Here is a 19886-nt window from a genome sequence, read left to right on the forward strand (position 1 = left end):
TGTGGGTGACCCCGGGAACACAATCAGTGGGACGTTACAAAAGAGATTGTTTTTGTCATTTTCCCTTGCACAGTTTCGTTTCATTCAACATTCCATTTATCTTTACTGGGTAGAAAATTATTGAAAATGGGTGGGAGGGGTGGTGGGGAGGGCTGATTGGCTGACCGTCAAGCATCATCCGATTGGCTGATGAGTTTTTGTTCCCACTGATTGGTGGAGGAAGGTAGTAGGTCACGCAGTGGATGTGTTGGTCGACTAATGACTGGAGCGTGGGGGACGAGTCATGTGGTGGAACCTCCAGGAAGGTGTTTAATTACAGTTGGCAGTAGCTTTATTACACCATTTCTGTGCAACAACAACGCTACCCTGACACACACCTAGTCCCCCTCACCTCTCATCTCTGTACTCATTAACATACATTGGTTAAGCAATGTCTTCATTTCAAAGTCCTCACCTGTCTGTTTTCAAATCTTTCCATGGCCTTTCCAAAGACAGGTTAGGTTGATTGGCCATGCTAATTGTCAGGGGGATTAGCAGGGCAAATATATGGGGTTATGGGGATAGGACCTGGGTGGGATTGTTGTTGGTGCAGACTCAATGGGCCAAAGGGCCTCCTGCTGCACTGTATATTCTATGATTCTCCCCCGTCCCTTCTTCCCGTACCGCCTCCCTACACCAATCAGAAAACACAAAGACTCATTAGCCAATTGGATGATGTGGGTATCGAATGGCTGAGTGAGGTATTTGCCCATCCAGCCAGTCCGAGAGCAGGCGGGAGAGGATTGGCCAGCTCGCATTTTTCACCCCATCATCCCACCGACGCACCTTTCGACCTTCTGTCTGGCTCAGCCTTCTCGTAGAACCCCCTGGGTGGCACAGTGGTTAGTATTGCTGCCTCACAGCGCCTGGAACGCGGGTTCAGTTCCCGGCTTGGGTGACTGTTTGGAGTTTGCACATTCTCCCCGTGTCTGTGTGGGTTTCCTCCGAATGCTCTGGTTTCCTCCCACAGTCCGAAAGATATGCTGGTTAGGTGCATTGTCCATGCTAAATTCTCCCTCAGTGTACCCGAACAGGCGTGGAGTACAGCAACTAGGGGATTCTCACAGTAACTTCACTGCAGTGTTAATATAAATCTACTTGTGACACCAATAAATAAACTTCAAACTTTAACTTTACAGTGTAGAAAAAGGCTATTCAGCCCATCGAATCTGCAACAAATCTCTGACAGAGCATCTAACCCAGGCCCACTCTATCCCCATGTATTTTACCCCACTAATTCCACCCCCCAACCTACGCATCTTGAGACACTGAAGGGCAATTTAGCATGACCAGTGCACGTAACCTATGGGAGGAGGAAACTGGAGCACCCGGAGGAAACCCACGCAGTTACAGGGAGAACACCACACCCAAGGTGGGAATCAAACCCAGGTCCCTGGGGTTGTGAGGCAGCAGTGCTAACCACTGGGCCGAGGTCTTGCTGCAGCTGTATAGGGCATTGGTGAGGCCGCAGCTGGAGTACTGTGTGCAGTTTTGGGCGCCGCACCTGCGCAAGGATATTTTGGCCTTGGAGGGAGTGCAGAGGAGGTTTACTAGGCTGATACCGGAGTTGAGGGGGTTGAGCTATGAGGAGAGGCTGAATAAACTAGGCTTGTACTCGTTAGAGTTTAGAAGAATGAGGGGAGATCTCATTGAGACGTATAAGATGATGAATGGGATGGATAGGATAGAGGTGGAGAGACTCTTCCCGCTCAAAAAAGACAGTAGGACTAGGGGGCACAGCCTCAAGATAAAGGGGGGGCGGTTTAGAACGGAGTTGAGGAGGAACTTCTTCACTCAAAGGGTGGTGAATCTCTGGAATTCTCTGCCCGTTGAAGTGGTGGAGGCTGCCTCGCTAAATATTTTTAAGACGCGGGTTGATGGGTTTTTGATAAGCGAGGGGATTAAGGGTTATGGGGAGAGGGCGGGAAAGTGGAACTGAGCCACAACAGATCAGCCATGATCTTATTGAATGGCGGGGCAGGCTCGAAGGGCCAGATGGCCTACTCCTGCTCCTATTTCTTATGTTCTTATGTTCTTACTCACTGCCTGTCATTGAGGATGGTCCAGGTCAGCCAATGATTCTGTGTTCCATTGCAAAAGACCAGCTTCAGAAAGGGGAGGATGATGGTATGTGGTGGGGGGGGAGAGTTTGTTGAGGGGCTTCACGGGAGGGAATTTGGCCAGGATCATCAGAACCCCCGCAGATGGAGGGCTTTGTCCTGGGGTAAAAGTTCATGGAGCAATCCCAGCTGCCCGCACCAGTCAAGAGGAGGCGATATCGCTGCTGCTGTGGCAACTCTGCGTTGCGTTGAGTGGCTCGGGGCAGTGTTTAGAGAAAGCAGGTTCATGTTTGCAAACATTAAACTGCGGGTACTCTTACTGGAGGCTGCTGGGAGATGGAAACTGGCCTTTCACTGGGGTAATATCAGGGGGAGTGTGGGTGTGACTGGCCGTCAGGCTGTTGTAGGGAGTGTGCTTTCAGCTGGAACAACAGACCTCCCCCCAGCAGTTTAGAAATCTGAGCCGAGCGTGATTAAGCCCGCAGACAGCAGGCTGTATCTGCAGCCTAATGCATTTGCGATAGGGAAGGGGAACTCCAAATGGGTTCAACTCCCCAGGATCAGTGGGGGATACGGGGAGGTTAGAAACACAGAATCGTAGCCGGTGGAGGGGGGGCAAATTTTCCAACCCCATTTTCAGCAGGGGAAGTGGAAAATCCAATAGGAGTTCCCAAACGGCTGTCAGGATTTCCCATTCCGATTATCCCCCCATGATATAGTCGGGGGGGGGGGGGGGGGGGGGGGGTTGGGGGGGGGTGGGGGGGTGGGGGGTGGGGGGGGGGGGGGCAGTGCCTGGCTATTGCCAGGGGGCCATGCCTGGGTGAGGGGGAGGCGTGCCTGTGAGGGAGAGGTCCCTTTTTATTATGTGTTCATTGGGGCCCCCTTTAAAAAAGTGCAGCCCGATCTCTAGCAGGCAATGATGCTGGTGGGGTGGGCTAGGCCAGCATGGCATTGTGGGACCCCCCTCTTCTGGGATTTTCTTTTGACCAAGTATCAAAAAATCACAGAGGAGCAGATCAGAGAATCCCTACAGTGCAGAAAGAGGCCATTCAGCCCACCCAGTCAGCACCAACCACAATCCCTCCCAGGCCCTATCCCCATAACCCTTATGCATTTACCCCAGCTATAGTCTCCCTGATACTAAGGGGCAATTTAGCATAGCCAATCCACCTAACCCTCACACCTTTGGACTGTGGGAGGAAACCGGAGCACCCGGAGGAAACCCTGACAGACATGGGGAGAATGTGCAAACTCCATACAGACAGTCATCCAAACCAGGAATTGAGCCCAGGACCCTGGCGCATTGCTAACCACTGTGCCACTCTGGACCTCCAAAAATAACTACAGTTTCCTTTTTCCTTAAGTTCATAGAGTGCAGGCACACAGATGGAGGAGACACTGAAATTGATACCAATATTAAACATTAAAACAGATATCGATTCTAATATGCTAATAACATATGCACGTCTCACACAGGATCTCCTGTTTCTAGTTTTGCACAGCGAGCTCTGATACCTAAAAGGAAGGTTTGTACATAACCAGAAAGACAAAAACAGGTTACATGCCCTTAGGCTTAAGACAGCACGAATGTGTAATTATTACATGTGGATATATAGTGAGAAAAGCCCAGTGTGGTCTGAGGCCTGGAGGGATCACCAGATGTCTAGAGTTTAAAAACCCTTACCTTTGTTTCAAATCCATCAATCCTTCCCCCTCCCTTACCCTGTTACCTGCTCCAGTCCAACAACCCTCCAAGATCTCCACACTCCTTTCGCTCTGGCCTTTTGAGAATTCCCTGATTTCCCCACCCTCCGTGACCATGACCTCAGCAGCCTGGGCTCTAAGCTCGATAATTCGCTCCCTAAACCTCTGTCCCGCCTGCTCTCTGCCTCTCTATTCTCCTCGAGACCCTCCATCAAACCTATTTCAACTCTCCGAACATCTCCCCATGTGACTCGGAATCAGATTGTATCTGCCTCACGCTCCTGTGAAACGCCTGGGGGCATTTTCCTGTCAGAAAGGCAGTACAGAAAAAGTTCAGTTAGGAGAGCAAATATTTCAGCTTGAAAGGAAGCCAGGAAGCTAACGGCTGTAAATAAAGGATAATCACTTGTGAATCCAATCGGGAATTCAGGAATAATTTCTCCACTGTGAGAGTCATGAGAATGTGGAACTCGCCACCACAGGGAGTGGTTGAGATGAATAGTGTCAGTATATTTAAGGGGAAGCTGGATAAACACACAGGGAGAAAGGAACAGAAGGATAGATGCAGACACAGTGGTTAGCACTGCTGCCTCACAGCGCCAGGGACCTGGGTTCAATTGCGGCCTTGGGTCACTGTCTGTATGGAGTTTGCATGTTCTCCCCGTATCTGCATGGGTTTCCTCCCGGTGCCCCGGTTTCCTCCCACAGTCTAAAGATGTGCGTGTCAGGCTGATTGGCCATGTTAACTTGTCCCTTTAGTGTCAGCGGGACTAATATGGTAAATACATGGGGTTAAGGGGAGATATGTGTGGGATTGTGATCAGTGCAGACTTGATGGGCCAAATGGCCTCCTTCTGCACTATAGGATTCTAGATGGTGATAGTTTAAATTCTTTCTTACTTTACTAGTGTCACAAGTAGGTTCACATTAACACTGCAATGAACACTGTGAAAATCCCCTCGTCGCCACACTCTGTGTCTGTTCAGGTATACTAAGGGAGAATTTAGCATGGCCAATGCACCTAACCAGCACATCTCTCGGACTGTGGGAGGAAACTGGAGAACCCAGAGGAAACCCACACAGACACAGGGAGAATGTGCAGACTCCACACAGACAGTGTCCCGAGGCTGGGAATCGAACCTGAGTCCCTGGTGCTGTGAGGCAGCAGTGCTAACCACTGTGCCACCTACATATGTAACATCAAGTGACAGTCCAGGATATAAGTCTCTAGTTTCCTTTGTTCATAATTTAGATTTGCCACTATTCTTGGTTCCCTCATTGAGAGCAAGCAGTCTGCTCATGGTGCTGCTCCTAAAGTTAAGAATGGCTTGTAATGACTTGTCTTCTTTGTTTACTCTGTGACGAGTACAAGTGGGAAAGAATTCTGTTCAAGAGTAATCGGCAAATTGAATTTTGAAAGCCTGAATTGAATAAGTGCCACATTCACTAAATGATAAACATTGAATTGTTATTACAATTCAGTCATCCTTTTTTGGTTGTCCTGAACTCTACAGATCTGCTGCTGCGATGTACTTTTTCACAGTAAAGATTCTCATTCATCTTCACCAAAAGGAAACTTGCCATAACCCATCAAATTAAAAAACACTAAAACTTTGAGCAATTTTTTTGTTTGGAAGCAGTAAATTCTCAGTAAATCGAGTGAAAGGAAGAGGGTGGGAGGAACGGTTGAGGCCTCTGGGTCTGTATTTGTTGGGGTTTAGAAGGATGAGGGGGGGATCTTACTGAAATTTACAGGATACTGCGAGGCCTGGATAGAGTGGACGTGGAGAGGATGTTTCCACTAGTAGGAAAAACTAAAACCAGAGGGCATAACCTCAGGCTAAAGGGATGATCCTTTAAAACAGAGATAAAGAGGAATTTCTTCAGCCAGAGAGTGGTGAATCTGTGGAACTCTTTGCCGCAGAAGGCTGTGGAGGCTGGGTCACTGAGTGTTTTTAAGACAGAGATAGATAGGTTCTTGATTAATAAGGGGATCAGGGGTTATGGGGATGAGAGAAATATCAGCTACGATTGAATGATGGAGCAGACTCGATGGGCCGAGTGGCCTAACTCTTCTCCTCTGCCTTATGGTCTTATGGACAGTATAAACACCAGCATGGCTCCTTTGTTCCAGATTCAGCATCGTTATTTCTATGCAACAGAGATGTAAGTTGTTGTCGCAGACAGTTTGGTGACTCACTCTGGGATGTGACACATCACTGGCCTTTCGCTTCCAGAGAAAGGAGCAGACTTCAGACGGGGCGGCACGGTGGCACAGAGGTTAGCACTGCTGGGTCACAGCACCAGGCACCAGAGTGTGATCCCTGGCTTGGGTCACCGTCTGTGTGGAGTCTGCATGTTCTCCCCGTGTTTGCCTGGGTTTCCTCCGGGTGCTCCAGTTTCCTCCCAATGACGTGCTGGTTAGAGTGCAGTGTCCGTGCTAAATTCTCCCTCAGTGTACCCGAACAGGTGCCGGAGTGTGGCCACTAGGGGATTTTCACAATACCTTCATTGCAGTGTTAATGTAAGCCTGCTTGTGACTAGTCAATAAACTTTACTTTCAGAAAGACTTTACGCAGAGTACTCGGGTTTTGATCTTGCAACTCATGCCTTTTGGTTTATCCTTTGTCAACAGCATTCCGAGAGAGACGTCCAGTCACCTGCGCCACCTGCTCCTGGGGCTCCTACTCCGCAATTACAAGGACCGTATGGAGTTCAGTGAGTAACCAGCCTTCCCTCTCACTGGGGTAGAACCTAAGCACTTTGGAAGGAGTAGAACAGAGGTTGGCCATTCAGCCCCTTGGGTCTTCTCTGCCATTCAGTAAGATCATAGAAACACAGAAACTAGCGGCAGGAGTAGACCATTTGGCCCTTCGCACCTGCTGCACCATTCATTTTGATCATGGCTGATCATCAAATTCAATATCCTGATCCCCCCTTCCTCCCCGTATCCCTTGATCCCTTTAGCCTCAAGAGCTAGATCAAATTTCTTCTTGAAATCAGACAACATTTTGGCCTCAACTACTTTCTGTGGGAGTGAATTCCACACATTCCCCACCCTCTGGGTGAAGACATTTCTCCTCACCTCAGTTCTAAAAGGTTTACCCCTTACCCTCAAACTATGATCATGAATGATCTCTTCCACCTCAGTCCAGTTTTCCTGCCTTATTCCTGTATTCCTGATTCCCTTTGTGTCCAGAAATCTCGCTCTTGAAGTACAGGATACGTTATGTCTGTGTCTCCACAGTTTGCCGAGGCAGATAATTCCAAAGATTCACAACCATCTGAGTGACGATATTCTCCTTTCTCCATCCTAACTGATTAACCCCTCATCCTGAGTCAATGCCCCCATGTTCTGGGCCTCCCCCCAGGGGCAACCAGCCTCTCAGACTCCATCCTATCAAACACAGCAGGAATTTTAAATATTTTAGTGAGATTATCTTTTATTGCCTGAAATTTCAAAGAATGGGCCCATTATATTTATCTGCCCTTATGGAACAGCCCTCTGAACCCAGGAGAAGCAGTCAGTATTGTATATTTGGATTTTCAAAAGACATTTGAGAAAGTGCCACACAAAAGGCTGCTACGCAAGATAGGAGCTCCATGGTATTGTTAATATTCTGGCATGGATAGAGGATTGGCTAATGTACAGCGAGCAGCGATAAGGGGGTCTTTCTCAGGTTGGAGAGCAGTAACCAGTGGGGTGCCACAGGGCTCAGTGCTGGTACCACAGCTCCTCACAATATGTATTAGTGATTTGGAGGAAGGAACAGAGCGTATTGTGGCCAAGTCTACATGCGGTTGATACAAAGGTGGGAGGGAAGGCAGATTGTGAGAAGGATAGAAATAGTTTACAAAGAGATGTTGATAGGATAAGCGAGTGGGCAGAAAACTGACAAATGGAATTCCGTGCAGAAAAATGTGAGATTGTTCATTTTGGAACTAATAATGAGAAGGCAAATTATTATTTAAATAGAGAGAGACTGCAGAAAGCTGGAGCACAAAGGGACTTGGGGCTTCTTGTTCATGATGTGTGCTAGCGGTCAATAACCTGACTGCAAAACGGGTAGATTTTTATCAGGTATTAGAACAAAGGACAGTACAGCACAGGAACAAACCCTTCAGCCCACCAAGCTGATCACATTGTCCTATCTAGACCAACTGTATGTATCCCTCTATACCTCTCCTGTTCATGTGTCTATCCAGATAAGCCTTAAATGTCATTAACATATCTGCCTCAACCACTTCACTTGGCAGTGAGGCCCCCACCACCCTCTGTGTAAAAATCTTCCCCCCCCCGCATATCTCCACTGAACCTTTCCCCCTTATCTTCAACTTGTGCCCACATGTAATTGTCATTTCTATCCCTGGAAAAAAAGCTTCCATCGTTCTCCCTGTCCACACGCCTCGTAATTTTATAAACTTCTATCAGGTCCCCCTCAGCTTCCGTCTTTCCAGGGAGAACAATCCCAGTTTATTCAATCTCTCCTCATAACTAATACCGTCCATACCAGGCAACATCCTGTAAGCTTTTTTTGCACTCTCTCCAAAAGCCTCTGCGTCCTTCTGGTAGTAAGGCGACTAGAATTTGGGATACGGAACAAATGTCTGGGAAATGGGGCTGAAATACAGAGCATCCATGATCTAACCGAATGGTGGAACACATTCAAAGGGCTGAATGGCCCCCTCCTGTTCTCAGTCCTGTTATCTCCATGGTTGCTGGATTCTAAAATAGAAACACAACTTTAGTGCTCCAGACTGCCTGGTAAAACAGCCCCACTCGCACATGCCTTGCTACAATAATATCCTGCTGCACTTTGGGGTAAGATGAGTTAGATTTTCCCAGCGTGCTGTAACACTGCAAACAGGTTTGCTAAGGTGATCAATGTGTTTCTTTCCGCAGGTGAATTTTTTCATCACCCATTTCTGGACATCAGCGCTTCCATGAAAAAATGTAAGTGGGGTGTAAGTCTGATCTATCTTGACAGGAGAAGCGTGTGGAATGACCCACGGCTGTACTGGAGAGAACTTCCATTGGAGTTTGATCAAGCAGCTAGTTTGATTGCAAACCTATTGCCCTGGTGTGTAATTCAGCCACACTAGGCTGTCATCCCATCATAGACATCTCGAACACTAAGCACACTTTGTGATGATACTGTGCCTTTAAGAAATGTATTCATATCGTGTTTCTTGCGTGGGGTATGCTTAAAATTTAGCTCTGTTTTATATGGTACCAATTTGTCTGCAGCAGGCAGCTCACATGTTGAGAATGGTTGGTTGGTTTTTGCTAGGAATGTGTTTGTTTAATCTGTGTTAATGCATTTTTGTTTAATTGGGTTTTCTCCTGGGGTTTCGGAGTAAGGATTTGATTAGGTGATTGACAGAGTCATGTGCTTAAGGGGATGAGCTAAACATACAAAGAAAAGCAGGCAGTTTCTGCCAGGTTCTAAAAGAAGCAACAGGTCCCTTTGTATCTCTCTCTCTCTCACTCGCTCGCTCTCTCCCTCAGGAGGCTGCTGCTTACAACCTGCTGGGAGAAATAGGTCTCGTTCTCTGTTTGTCTCTCTCTCTCCAGAGGTGTTTTGGAGGCTCAAGGCTGACAGCCCTAGTACCAGCATGTAATCCTGTGTGTTGGTAACTGATTTTGAAGAGGAGTTTAAATCTATAAGAGGAATATTGCTTGAATTGGAACTAATAGAGATAGGTTAGCAGTTAAGAATTGTACCCTATCATGTTTAAGTACTTCAGTTGGTAAATATTAAGCTGATTCATTTGTTATATTTAAACTATATTGTTAAGAATAAAGTTTATTTTGATAAAAGCTTCCTTCTGGGTCAATAGAATCACACCTGGAGTGAAACACCTTATCCTCACACTAATGCCAAAACAAAACAACTGTTAGGGTCCAGTCAGAAATGTTGGGGTTTCTGATCCGTATCTTAACAAGATCACTTACCAGTCTCATCTCCTAACAGACAACACAATCGTGAAATGGTGGGTTTGGAAAGAAAGAACAAGAGGAAGTGGAGAAAATAAATCCATAAACACAGTTTTACAGCACAGTCCATAATCTTAGGATACCCCAAAATATTTCAGAGCCAAAGTTAGATTGTTAAAAGTAGTCACTGTGGTAACCTAGGAAAACACAACAGCCAATGTTCACACAGCAAGATCCCGCAAATAGCAATCTGATAATGAGCAAATAATCTGTATTTAATGATAATATTTTAAGGGGCTGGTCTCTACAAACAGTATGTAGCATTATACTGTGACTCCGGGCAGCATGGTAGCACAGTGGTTAGCACTGCTGCCTCACAGCGCCAGGGACCCGGGTTTGATTCCCGGCTTTGGTCGCTGTCTGTGTGGAATTTACATGTTTTCCTTATGTTTGCGAGGGTTTCCTCCCACAGTCCAAAGATGTGCGGGTAGGTGAATTTGCCATGTTAAATGCCCCTCAGTTTCCCTGGATGCATAGGTTAGAGGGATTAACAGGATAAGTATGTGAGGTTACGGGTATAAGATCTAGTTGGGATTGTTGTTGGTGCAGATGTGATGAGCCGAATGGCCTCCTTCTGTGCTGTAGGGATTCTATGATTCTTTCTATGATTCCATGCCACCATCTCATAGAGTGAAAATGTTTTGATTTATTATTGTCACATGTACTAAGATACAGTGAAAAGTATTGTTTCTTGTGCACTATACAGACAAAGCATACCGTTCATAGAGAAGGAAAGGGTGCAGAATGTAGTGTTACAGTCATAGCTAGGGTGTAGAGAAAGATCAACTTAATACAATGTAGGTACATTCAAAAGTCTGACAGCAGCAGGGAAGAAGCTGTTCTTGAGTCAGTTGGTACGTGACCTCAGACTTTTGTAACTTTTTTGTGACAGAAGAAGGTGGAAGAGAGAATATCCGGGGTGTGGGGGTCCTTAAATTTGCTGGCTGCTTTGCCGAGGCAGCGGGAGGTATAGACAGAGTCAGTGGATGGGAGGCTGGTTTGCGTGATGGATTGGGCTACATTCACAACCTTTTGTAGTTTCTTGTAGTCTTGGGCAGAGCAGGAGCCCATACCAAGCTGTGATACAACCAGAAAGAATGCTTTCTATGGTGCATCTGTAAAAATTGTAGCTAACAGGCCAAATTTCCTTAGTCTTCTGAGAAAGTAGAAGTGTTGGTGCCCTTTCTTAACTATGGGGGGACCAGGGCAGGTTGTTGGTGATCTGGACACCTAAAAACTTGAAGCTCTCAACCCTTTCTACTTCTTCCCTGTTGACACGGACAGGGGTACATTCTCCTTTACGCTTCCTGAAGTCAATGACAATCTCCTTCGTTTTGTTGACATTGAGGGAGAGATTATTGTTGCCGTACCAGTTCAGCAGATTCTCGATCTCATTCCTGTACTCTGTCTCGTCATTGTCTGAGATCTGATTCACTGCGGTGGTGTCATCAGCAAACTGAAAATCGAATCGGAGGGGAATTTGGTCGCACGGTCATAGGTGTATAAGGAGTATAGTAGGGGGCTGAGAACGCAGCCTTGTGGGGCACCGGTGTTGAGGGTGATCGTGGAGGAGGTGCTGTTGCCTATCCTTACTGATTGTGTTCTGTGAGTTCGGAAGTCTAGGATCCAGTCACAGAGGGAGGAGCCGAGGCCCATGCCACGGAGTTTGGAGATGTGTTTCATAGGAATAATAGTGTTGAAGGCTGAGCTGTAGTCAATAAATAGGAGTCTGACATAGATGTCTAGATGTTCCAGGGTTGAGTGCGGGGCCAGGGAAATGGCATCTGCTGTGGATCTGTTGCAGCAGTAGACAAACTGTAGTGGATCCAGGTTGTCTGGGAGCTGGAACTGATTCGTACCATGTCTTTTGAAACATTTCATAATGATGGATGTCAGATCCAACGGCCGATAGTCATTAAGGCACGCTGACTGGTTTCTCTTAGGTACTGGGATGATGGTCGTCTTTTTGCTCTCTCTGATCTCTTGCTCAAAACAGGCTTGGAATGAATGAGCTAATCAGGGAGAGATGTGTTGGAGGCGGTGATTTTACCTGCCTTCATCTTGTAGCCTGTTACGTCTTGCAGACCTCACCATAGACGGCGGGGGTCGGTGTGGCTAGCCTGGGACTCTAGCTTGGTCCGGTACTGTCCTTTGGCATCTTTGATGGATGTCCTTAGCGTGTACCTGGTTATGTGGAGCTGGTGTGTGCTGTTTGACAGTCTCCGTGTTGACCTGCTGCTCTCTCCCCTCTTCACAGCTGCCCCGGTGCCCATGCCTGTGTACCCCAGCTCAGCCTCCACCAGCTCCTGCAGCAGCTCCTCCACATCTCACCTTGCCTCACCTCCAGTAAGTAAATGTGAATCTGCACTGCTGTCCAGTCAATCGCTGCGGAACGTGGAGGGGTGGAAGAAGAGAGGGGGTGGGGAAGGGGGGTGCGGGGTGTGGCACCACCTCTGGCATTGGGCTGGGACTAGACAGTTTGCACTCAAATTCAGAGAGGTAAAGGAGGGGGTGGAATGAGGATCGGAATAGAAAAAGACAAAAGCCTTGTTAGGATGTGCAGAATAGCTGGATTGGCCATACTCAATTGTCCCACAGTCATAAAGTAACACAACATGGAAACAGGCCCTTCAGATCCAACCATGGTGTCCTCCCAGTTAGTCCCAATTACCTGTGTTTGGCCCATATCCCTCAAATCCCTTAGTGTCCCAAATGTATAGGTTAGGGGTATTAGTGGGGTAAATACAAGGGGTTATGGGGATAGGGCCTGGGTGAGATGATCTGTCTTTGATTTGATTTGATTTGATTTATTATTGTCACATGTATTAGTATACAATGAAAAGTATTGTTTCTTGTGTGCTATACAAACAAAGCATACCATTCATTGAGAAGGAAAGGAGAGAGTGCAGAATGTGGTGTTAATCATAGCTAGGGTGTAGAGAAAGATAAATGTGAGGTAGGGCCATTCAAAAGTCTGATGGCAGCAGGGAAGAAGCTGTTCTTGAGTTAGTTGTACTTTTTCCCAACGGAAGAAGGCGAGAGAGAGTATGCCCGGGATGCAATCCTTCCATAATTATGTTGGTTGCTTTTCTAAGGCAGTGGGAAGAGTAGCCAGAGTCGATGGATGGAAGGTTGGTTTGCGTGATGGACTGGGTTTCGTTCACGACTCTTTATAGTTTCTTGCTGCTTTGGGCAGAGCAGGAGCCCATACCAAACTGTGAATGCTTTCTATGATTCATCTGTAAAAATTGGTGAGAGTCCTTGTGGACATGCCAACTTTCCCTAATCTTTTGAGAAAGTCAGAAAGTCGGTGCAGACTCAATGGGCCAAATGGCCTCCTTCTGCCCTGTAGAGATTCAGTGATGGTTTGAGATGGGAATACTGTGCAGTTTTTGCCTCCATATTTAAGGAAGTGTGGACTTGGATTGAAGACAGTGCAGCGATGGTTCGCTAGACTGGTCCCTGGGATCGAGGGATTGAGTTTAGGAATCGGGAGGTAATGCTGCAACTTTATAAGACCCTTGTCAGGCCTCATTTGGAGTACTGTGCGCAGTTCTGGTCGCCTCACTATAGGAAGGATGTAGAAGCTATTGAAAGGGTACAGAGGAGATTTACAAGGATGTTGCCTGGACTGGGAGGCATGCCTCATGAAGTTAGGTTGAGGGAGCTGGGACTCTTCTCCCTGGAGAGACGAAGGTTGAGAGGTGACCTGATAGAAGTTTATAAAATGTTGAGTGGAATAGATAGGGTGGATTCTCAGAGGCTATTTCCCCGGGTTGAAATGGTCGCTACGAGAGGACACAGATTGAAGGTGCGGGGAGGCAAGTACAGAGGAGATGTTAGGGGTAAGTTTTTCACTCAGAGGATGGTGAGTGAATGGAATCGGCTGCCATCAGTGGTGGTGGAGGCGAACTCGCTGGGGTCTTTTAAAAGACTTCTGGATGAGTATATGGGGTTTAATGGGATTGGGGGTTATAGATAGGTCTATTGATTGGTAGGTGTTGATGTGATCGGCGCAACTCGTGGGCTGAAGGGTCTGTTTGTGCTGTAGTGTTCTATGTTCTATGTTCTAAAGGGGTGAGGGGGTTGTCCTACGATAAGAAGCTGAGTAACTAGTGTTCCTGTTCTCTGTCATGTAGAAGAATGTGAGGCAATCCCATTGAAACGTTCACCAGAGGAGACACTGAGAGATTGGTTCCACTGGTCAGAGAATCTAAAACCCGGGGACACAGTCTCCGGATCAGGCACTGATCATTTGGGACTGAGATGAGGAGAAATCCCTTCACTCAAAGGGTTGGGAATCTTTGGAATCCTCTACCTCAGATGCTCCATCACTGAATATATTTAAGGCTGGATTATCAAGATTTGAGATCTCTCAGATAATCAAGGGATTTGGGGAGCTGGTGGGAAAATGAAGTTGAAAGCCTGGATCAGCTAGGCTTGTATTGAATGGGAGAGCAGGCTCGATGGGCCAAGTGGCCTCCTCCTGCTCCTATTCTTACAACAGATTTAGTTCCTTGAAGGACATTGCGAATTCATGGGATTTTTCCAGGAATCCGACAGCTTCCTGGTTATTTTTCCTGCAGCCAACATTTTTATTAACAGAATTCAAGTTCTTAAACTAGTGGGATGTGAACACACATTGTCTGGATTACTGTTCCAGCAAGGTAACCACAACACAACTGAACTCATTACAAGGCAGTGACACGCACACTGTCTGTAGAGACTGTTGTCGAAATGTTTGGTTTCATTTTTCCCTCTATTTTTGTCACCTTCACTCTCCTCCTTGTATTATTCTCTCTCCCTTCACATTGTTCTTAAATCTGGTTGTCGAGATTCCAGCTGAAAGAGGAACTAAACGCCAAGAGTTGCTGAAGCAATGTTGTTGTGTTTCTGTCAATGCTGCACTGTGAAAGGCACTCCTTTAACCATTTCCTTTCTCTTGATCACAGTCACTAGCCGATATGCACTGTGAGAAAGCCCTTGCTTCCCCCACCCAGGAGACCCCGGGCTTCCTTCAGGGCTCCAAGGATTCGGGTGGCAGCAGCAGCAAGAACTCTTCCTGCGACATTGACGACTTTGTGCTGGTTCCCTACAACAGCCCAACGCACTACCCTGGTAAGTCAGCTTTCCCCAGGCCAGCCGCTCAGTATCCCCATCCCAGCGCAGCTCCCACCTCAACCCAACGATCTGTGTCTTCCTCCAATTCCGGCCTCCTGTGTTCCTCCGTTGGTGCCCTACACGCTGGAATTCCCTCCCTAAACCTCTCTTCCCATTTCTCTCCCTTGTTTTTTCTTTGAGTGAGTCACAGTGTTTGTCTCAATTTAACTCATAGGACAGGATTTTCCAGCCTCGGTCACCCTGAACCTGAAAAATCCCATCGCAGTCAATGGACCTTTCCATGATCTGCCTCTCGCCTGCTCCGGTTCCTGTGATGAGGCAGGAGAGTAAAATATACCCCATAGAGAGATAGAGCAATACAAAACCAAAACAGACCTGTCAACACATCCAGTCCATGTCGACCAAGGTGCCCTCCCAGCTAGTCCCAATTGCCTGTGTCTATTCCTCTAATTCTTTCCCATCCGTGTACTTACCCAAATGCTTTTTAAATGTTGTTATTGAAACTGCCTCAATCACTTTCTCTTGCAGCTCATTCCATATACATGCCAAGCTCTGCATGAAGGAGTTGCCCCTCAGATCCCTTTTTAAATCTTTCCCCTCTCACCTCAAACCCATTCCCTCTAGTTTTCAATTCCCCTTTCCTATCTGCATTCATCCTATCTGTGCCCCTCATGTTTTTATACACCTCAATTCTCCTACGTTCAAAGGAACACAGGAGACCACAGGAGACCTCACTCTCTGATGTTCCAAGGAATAAAGTCCAGTCTGGCCAACCTCTCCCTGTAACTCAGGCACACTCATCCTGGCAACGCCCTCGTAAATCTTCTCTGCACTCTTTCCAGTTTATCAATATCTTTCCAATAACACGGTGACCAAAACTGTACACAATATTCCAAGTGCAGCCTCACAAGTACTTATATAACTGTATAACAGCCGGGGGGGGCACGGTGGCACAGTGGGTTAGCACTGCTGCCTCACAGTGCCAGGGTCCCAGGCTCAATTCTATCCTCGGCTGGCGATCTGTGTGGAGTTTGCATGTTCTCCCTGTGTCTGCGTGGTTTTCCTCCGGGTGCTCTGGTTTGCTCATTTGTTATTACCAGTATCCTCTGATGGATCTCCCGCCCCCCACCCCAATAAGAACATAAGAAATAGGAGCAGGAGTAGGCCATCTAGCCCTTCGAGCCTGCCCCGCCATTCAATAAGATCATGGCTGATCTGAAGTGGATCAGTTCCACTTTCCCGCCTGCTCCCCATAACCCTCAATTCCCTTGTCTATCAGAAACCTATCTACCCGTGACTTAAATATATTTAGCGAGGCAGCCTCCACCACTTCAACGGGCAGAGAATTCACCACCCTTTGAGTGAAGAAGTTCCTCCTCAACTCCAATCTAAACTGCACCCCCCTTATCTTGAGGCTGTGCCCTCTAGTCCTGCTGTCCTTTCTGAGTGGGAAGAATCTCTCTACCTCTACCCTATCCATCCCCTTCATTATCTTATACGTCTCTATAAGATCCCCCCTCATCCTTCTAAACTCCAACGGGTACAGACCCAGTCTATTTAGTCTCTCTTCATAGTCCAATCCCCTCATCTCCGGTATCAGCCTAGTGAACCTCCTCTGCACTCCCTCCAAGGCCAATATATCCTTCCGCAAATGTGGCGACCAAAACTGCACACAGTACTCCAGCTGCGGCCTTACCAGTGCCCTGCACAGTTGCAGCAAGACCTCCCTACTTTTATATTCTATCCCCCTCACTATGAAGGCCAGCATCCCATTCGCCTTCCTGATCACCTGCTGCGCCTGCAAACTGAGTGTTTTGCGAATAAAACACAGCCAAGAGCTGATTTGCATAAACAAATGAGAACCCGCAGCAAGCTTTGGCTGTCTGGAAACCTCACACTCCGAATAGAAAAAGCCATGTGTTAACGAACAAAGAAAAGTACAACACAGGAACAGTCCCTTCGGCCCTCCAAACCTGGGGCGGGGGTGGGGGTGGGGGCGTGGGTGGGTGAGGGGATGGGGGAGGTAGAGGGGATTGGAGTGTGGGTGGGTATAGGGCAATGGTGGAGGTGAGGGTATGGAGGGGAGAGTTGGGAGCAGAAGGGGAGATGGGGGTGGAGAGGGGGAGGTGGAAGAGGGAGAGTGAGTTGGGGGGGGGCCGGGGTATGGAGGGGGAGAAATCCTGCCTGGAGTTTCCAATGGGAACAAGCTTTAGTGAAAAGCTGTCAATGGCAAACGATGATATTGGGTCTGACTCGGTGCTGCATCCTGTGGCATTCTCATTCAGGAATATTTTGCTTTGGCCGATGTTAATTTTGACAGGAGAGTTTGTGCTGGGTGAATATTTCACCATTAATGGGGAATGTAGATATCCTGTTAGATTCTCAGACTCCCGAAATGATTATGAAGGATGAGTCTAGTTTGTGGAAGTTTTAAATTGTGGATGATCCCGAAAGGAAATTAATTGTGCAAATATTTCTGAGTTTGGCACCTAATTTCCTCTGCTGCAAACTTGCTTTGGTCATGATTTTATTGTTGGGTTAACAAACAGGAAGCGAGGAGGAACCTTTTAAACACAGAGAGTGGGAGTGCCCTGGGGCTGCCCACAAGGACAGTGGGAGTGTGAAGACAGTGAACAATTTCTGAAGAAATTGAACGGACTCCAGGGAAATATATTTGCCAAAATGCGGCACTTTTTGTGGTGATGGAGGTGGCACGCCATTGGCCAACAGAAGGACCTTCTGGTTCTGCTAACATCAACGGCTTTCTCCATTGGTCACTCCCTCCCCCACTGGGTGACCTGCTGTGGAAGGGGTTGCTGTTGGCGGGACTGGAAAATCTCGCTGGTGGGAAAGTCTGGAAAACCTTAACCTCTGTCTACCTCCACCCCCCCTCACTCCAAACCCAACCCCTGATATTGTGGTCTGGTAACATTTTAGTTTATTTTCTCAATTCACTGTTGCGGTGGAATTGGGCTGATGGGATTGCTCTTGAGGAAGATGGCAAAGATGCCAGGGCCGAATGGCCTCCTTCTGTGCCAGAATGACTTTATGAATTCATAAGTAAAGATTTTGTCAGTTGTATTGTTGAAAGGAGAGAGTGAGTACTTGTTCTGTTGCTCTTCAGGGGAGTTGCTGAGTGACACCATGGCGGGACGGACAGTGATCGACAGCCTGAATTACAGCAGGTAGGTTCCTGTGGTGACAGTGGTGGAATGCACACAAAGTCTAGCTGTCTCTCCAGCTGGACTTTGCCCCACTGAAGTCTCCTCCTTGGGGTAAGTCTTTGTGCTTCTAATTTGATCTCACTGGGAAGGAGTGGCATTTATGATCCATTGTCCTGAGGCCCTAAGAAGACTTACCATTTGTCTCCATTTTCCCACATTATTGCCATGTTCCTTAGTTGCTTTCGTGCCCAAAATCTATTGATTTCTGTCTTCAATGTACTCACTGTGTGAAATCTGGGATACGAATCCCAAAGTTTCCGAGTGAAGAGATTCCTCCTCCCCTCAGTCCAACATGGCGGAATGAGACTGTTCCCTCCTAAGTCTGTTTCAACGCTGAGTCAGCTGTTGCTCCATCGGTCGCAGTTTAGCCTCTTGAGGCACAAGGTTCCAGGTTCCAGTCCAGGACTTAGACACAAAGGTTCAAGCTGATAGCCCAGTGCAGGCTGAGAGGGTGTTGCACTGGCAGAGGCGCCTTCCTGTGGATGCGATGTTAAACTGAGGACCCATCTAACTGGATGGATGTGAAGGACCCCATGGCACTGTTCGGGAGAGCTGGCCAATTCTCACTGGTGCCCTGGCCAATATTTATCCCTCAATCAACATCACAAAACATGCAATCTGCTCATTGTCACGTTGCCATTTGAGGGATCTTGCTGTGCGTAAATTGGCTACTGAGTTTCCTACATTCCCACAGTGACTACAATTCTGAATTACTTCATTGGCCGTAAAGTACTTTGAAATGTCTTGTGGTTCTGAAAGGTGCTTCTTGAGTCGAATTGCATATTTAAACTCCTTAAGAGTCCTCTGTTTTATTTCACTCAGTTGCAGAATCGCTGCTGTCCTGAGCTCTGTGTGTAACGGGGACTAATTATCTTGCTCCCTTTTTTTTTCCAGCAGTTCCGTTCTGACTTCTGCTGGATTGGGAAGCCAGGGGAGACCGTCATCTCCTTCCGTGTCCTGCAGCAGCCCGCCAAGCCCCTCAGGGTAAGCCCACCGCACTGTCGGATTAAATTGAGGTTGAATGAGATTTTTGTGATTACACGTCCCACTGCCATTTTCTCAAAGCGATAGCCTGGAAACTTGACATTTAACAAATAGGCTGGTGCCTGCAGCACGTCTGACAAGATCTGAAATGTCACAGGAGCTGCTTTAACAGCTTGTCTGCTGGACTATAGCAACTAGGAGCAGAAATTGGCAAATTCAGCCCTTTGAGCCTGCTTTGCTTTTCAATCAGATCATGGCTGATCTCTCCCTGGTCTCAAATCCACCTCCCTACCTCTTCCCCAAGTCCCTCTTTCCCCTTTGTTTATTAGAAGTATGTATTATCTCCCTCTTGAAACCATTCAATGATTCAGACTCCATCAATACATACCAATATCAACTCTTCACTGGAGCTGGTGTCACTGCCTCTTGCCTCTGATTCACAAGCTGGTGGGTACAGAACAAACTAACACATCAATAGAAACGTGGAAGAAAGAAGCAGGAGGAGGCCATTTGGCCCTTCAAGCCTGCTCCACTATTCATCACGATCATGGCTGATCGTCCAACTCAATAGCCCTAATCCTGCTTTCTTCCCTATAACCTTTGACCCCATTCACCACAAGTGCTATATCCAGCCGCCTCTTGAGTACATTATAGTCATTGACGTTCCCGTTGCGATACAGTGCTGAAGGAATGCTGCACTGTTGGAGGTGCTGTTTGTTTGCCTAAGATACTAAACCAAGGCCACTGTCACATGGA

At 47.3% G+C, this 19886-nt stretch overlaps 1 protein-coding gene across 3 annotated transcripts in view; it reads left to right on the top strand.

Annotated features, from left to right (window-relative positions):
* ulk1b (unc-51 like autophagy activating kinase 1) overlaps window positions 1–19886 on the top strand; it is a 112995-nt gene that overhangs the window by 52735 nt on the left and 40374 nt on the right. For 2 of the 3 annotated variants that reach the window (XM_080207988.1, XM_080207990.1), the window contains exons 10-15: window positions 6439–6521; window positions 8707–8757; window positions 12059–12147; window positions 14754–14919; window positions 18047–18107; window positions 19041–19130. In XM_080207988.1, coding sequence (XP_080064114.1) covers window positions 6439–6521; window positions 8707–8757; window positions 12059–12147; window positions 14754–14919; window positions 18047–18107; window positions 19041–19130 — 540 coding nt within the window. The remainder of the gene's footprint in view (window positions 1–6438; window positions 6522–8706; window positions 8758–12058; window positions 12148–14753; window positions 14920–18046; window positions 18108–19040; window positions 19131–19886) is intronic. The other variant, XM_080207989.1, reaches the window with a different exon arrangement.

This window comes from Carcharhinus amblyrhynchos, chromosome 20 (genome assembly GCF_965287045.1).
Source record: "Carcharhinus amblyrhynchos chromosome 20, sCarAmb.v2.hapA, whole genome shotgun sequence".
NCBI lineage: Eukaryota > Metazoa > Chordata > Chondrichthyes > Carcharhiniformes > Carcharhinidae > Carcharhinus > Carcharhinus amblyrhynchos.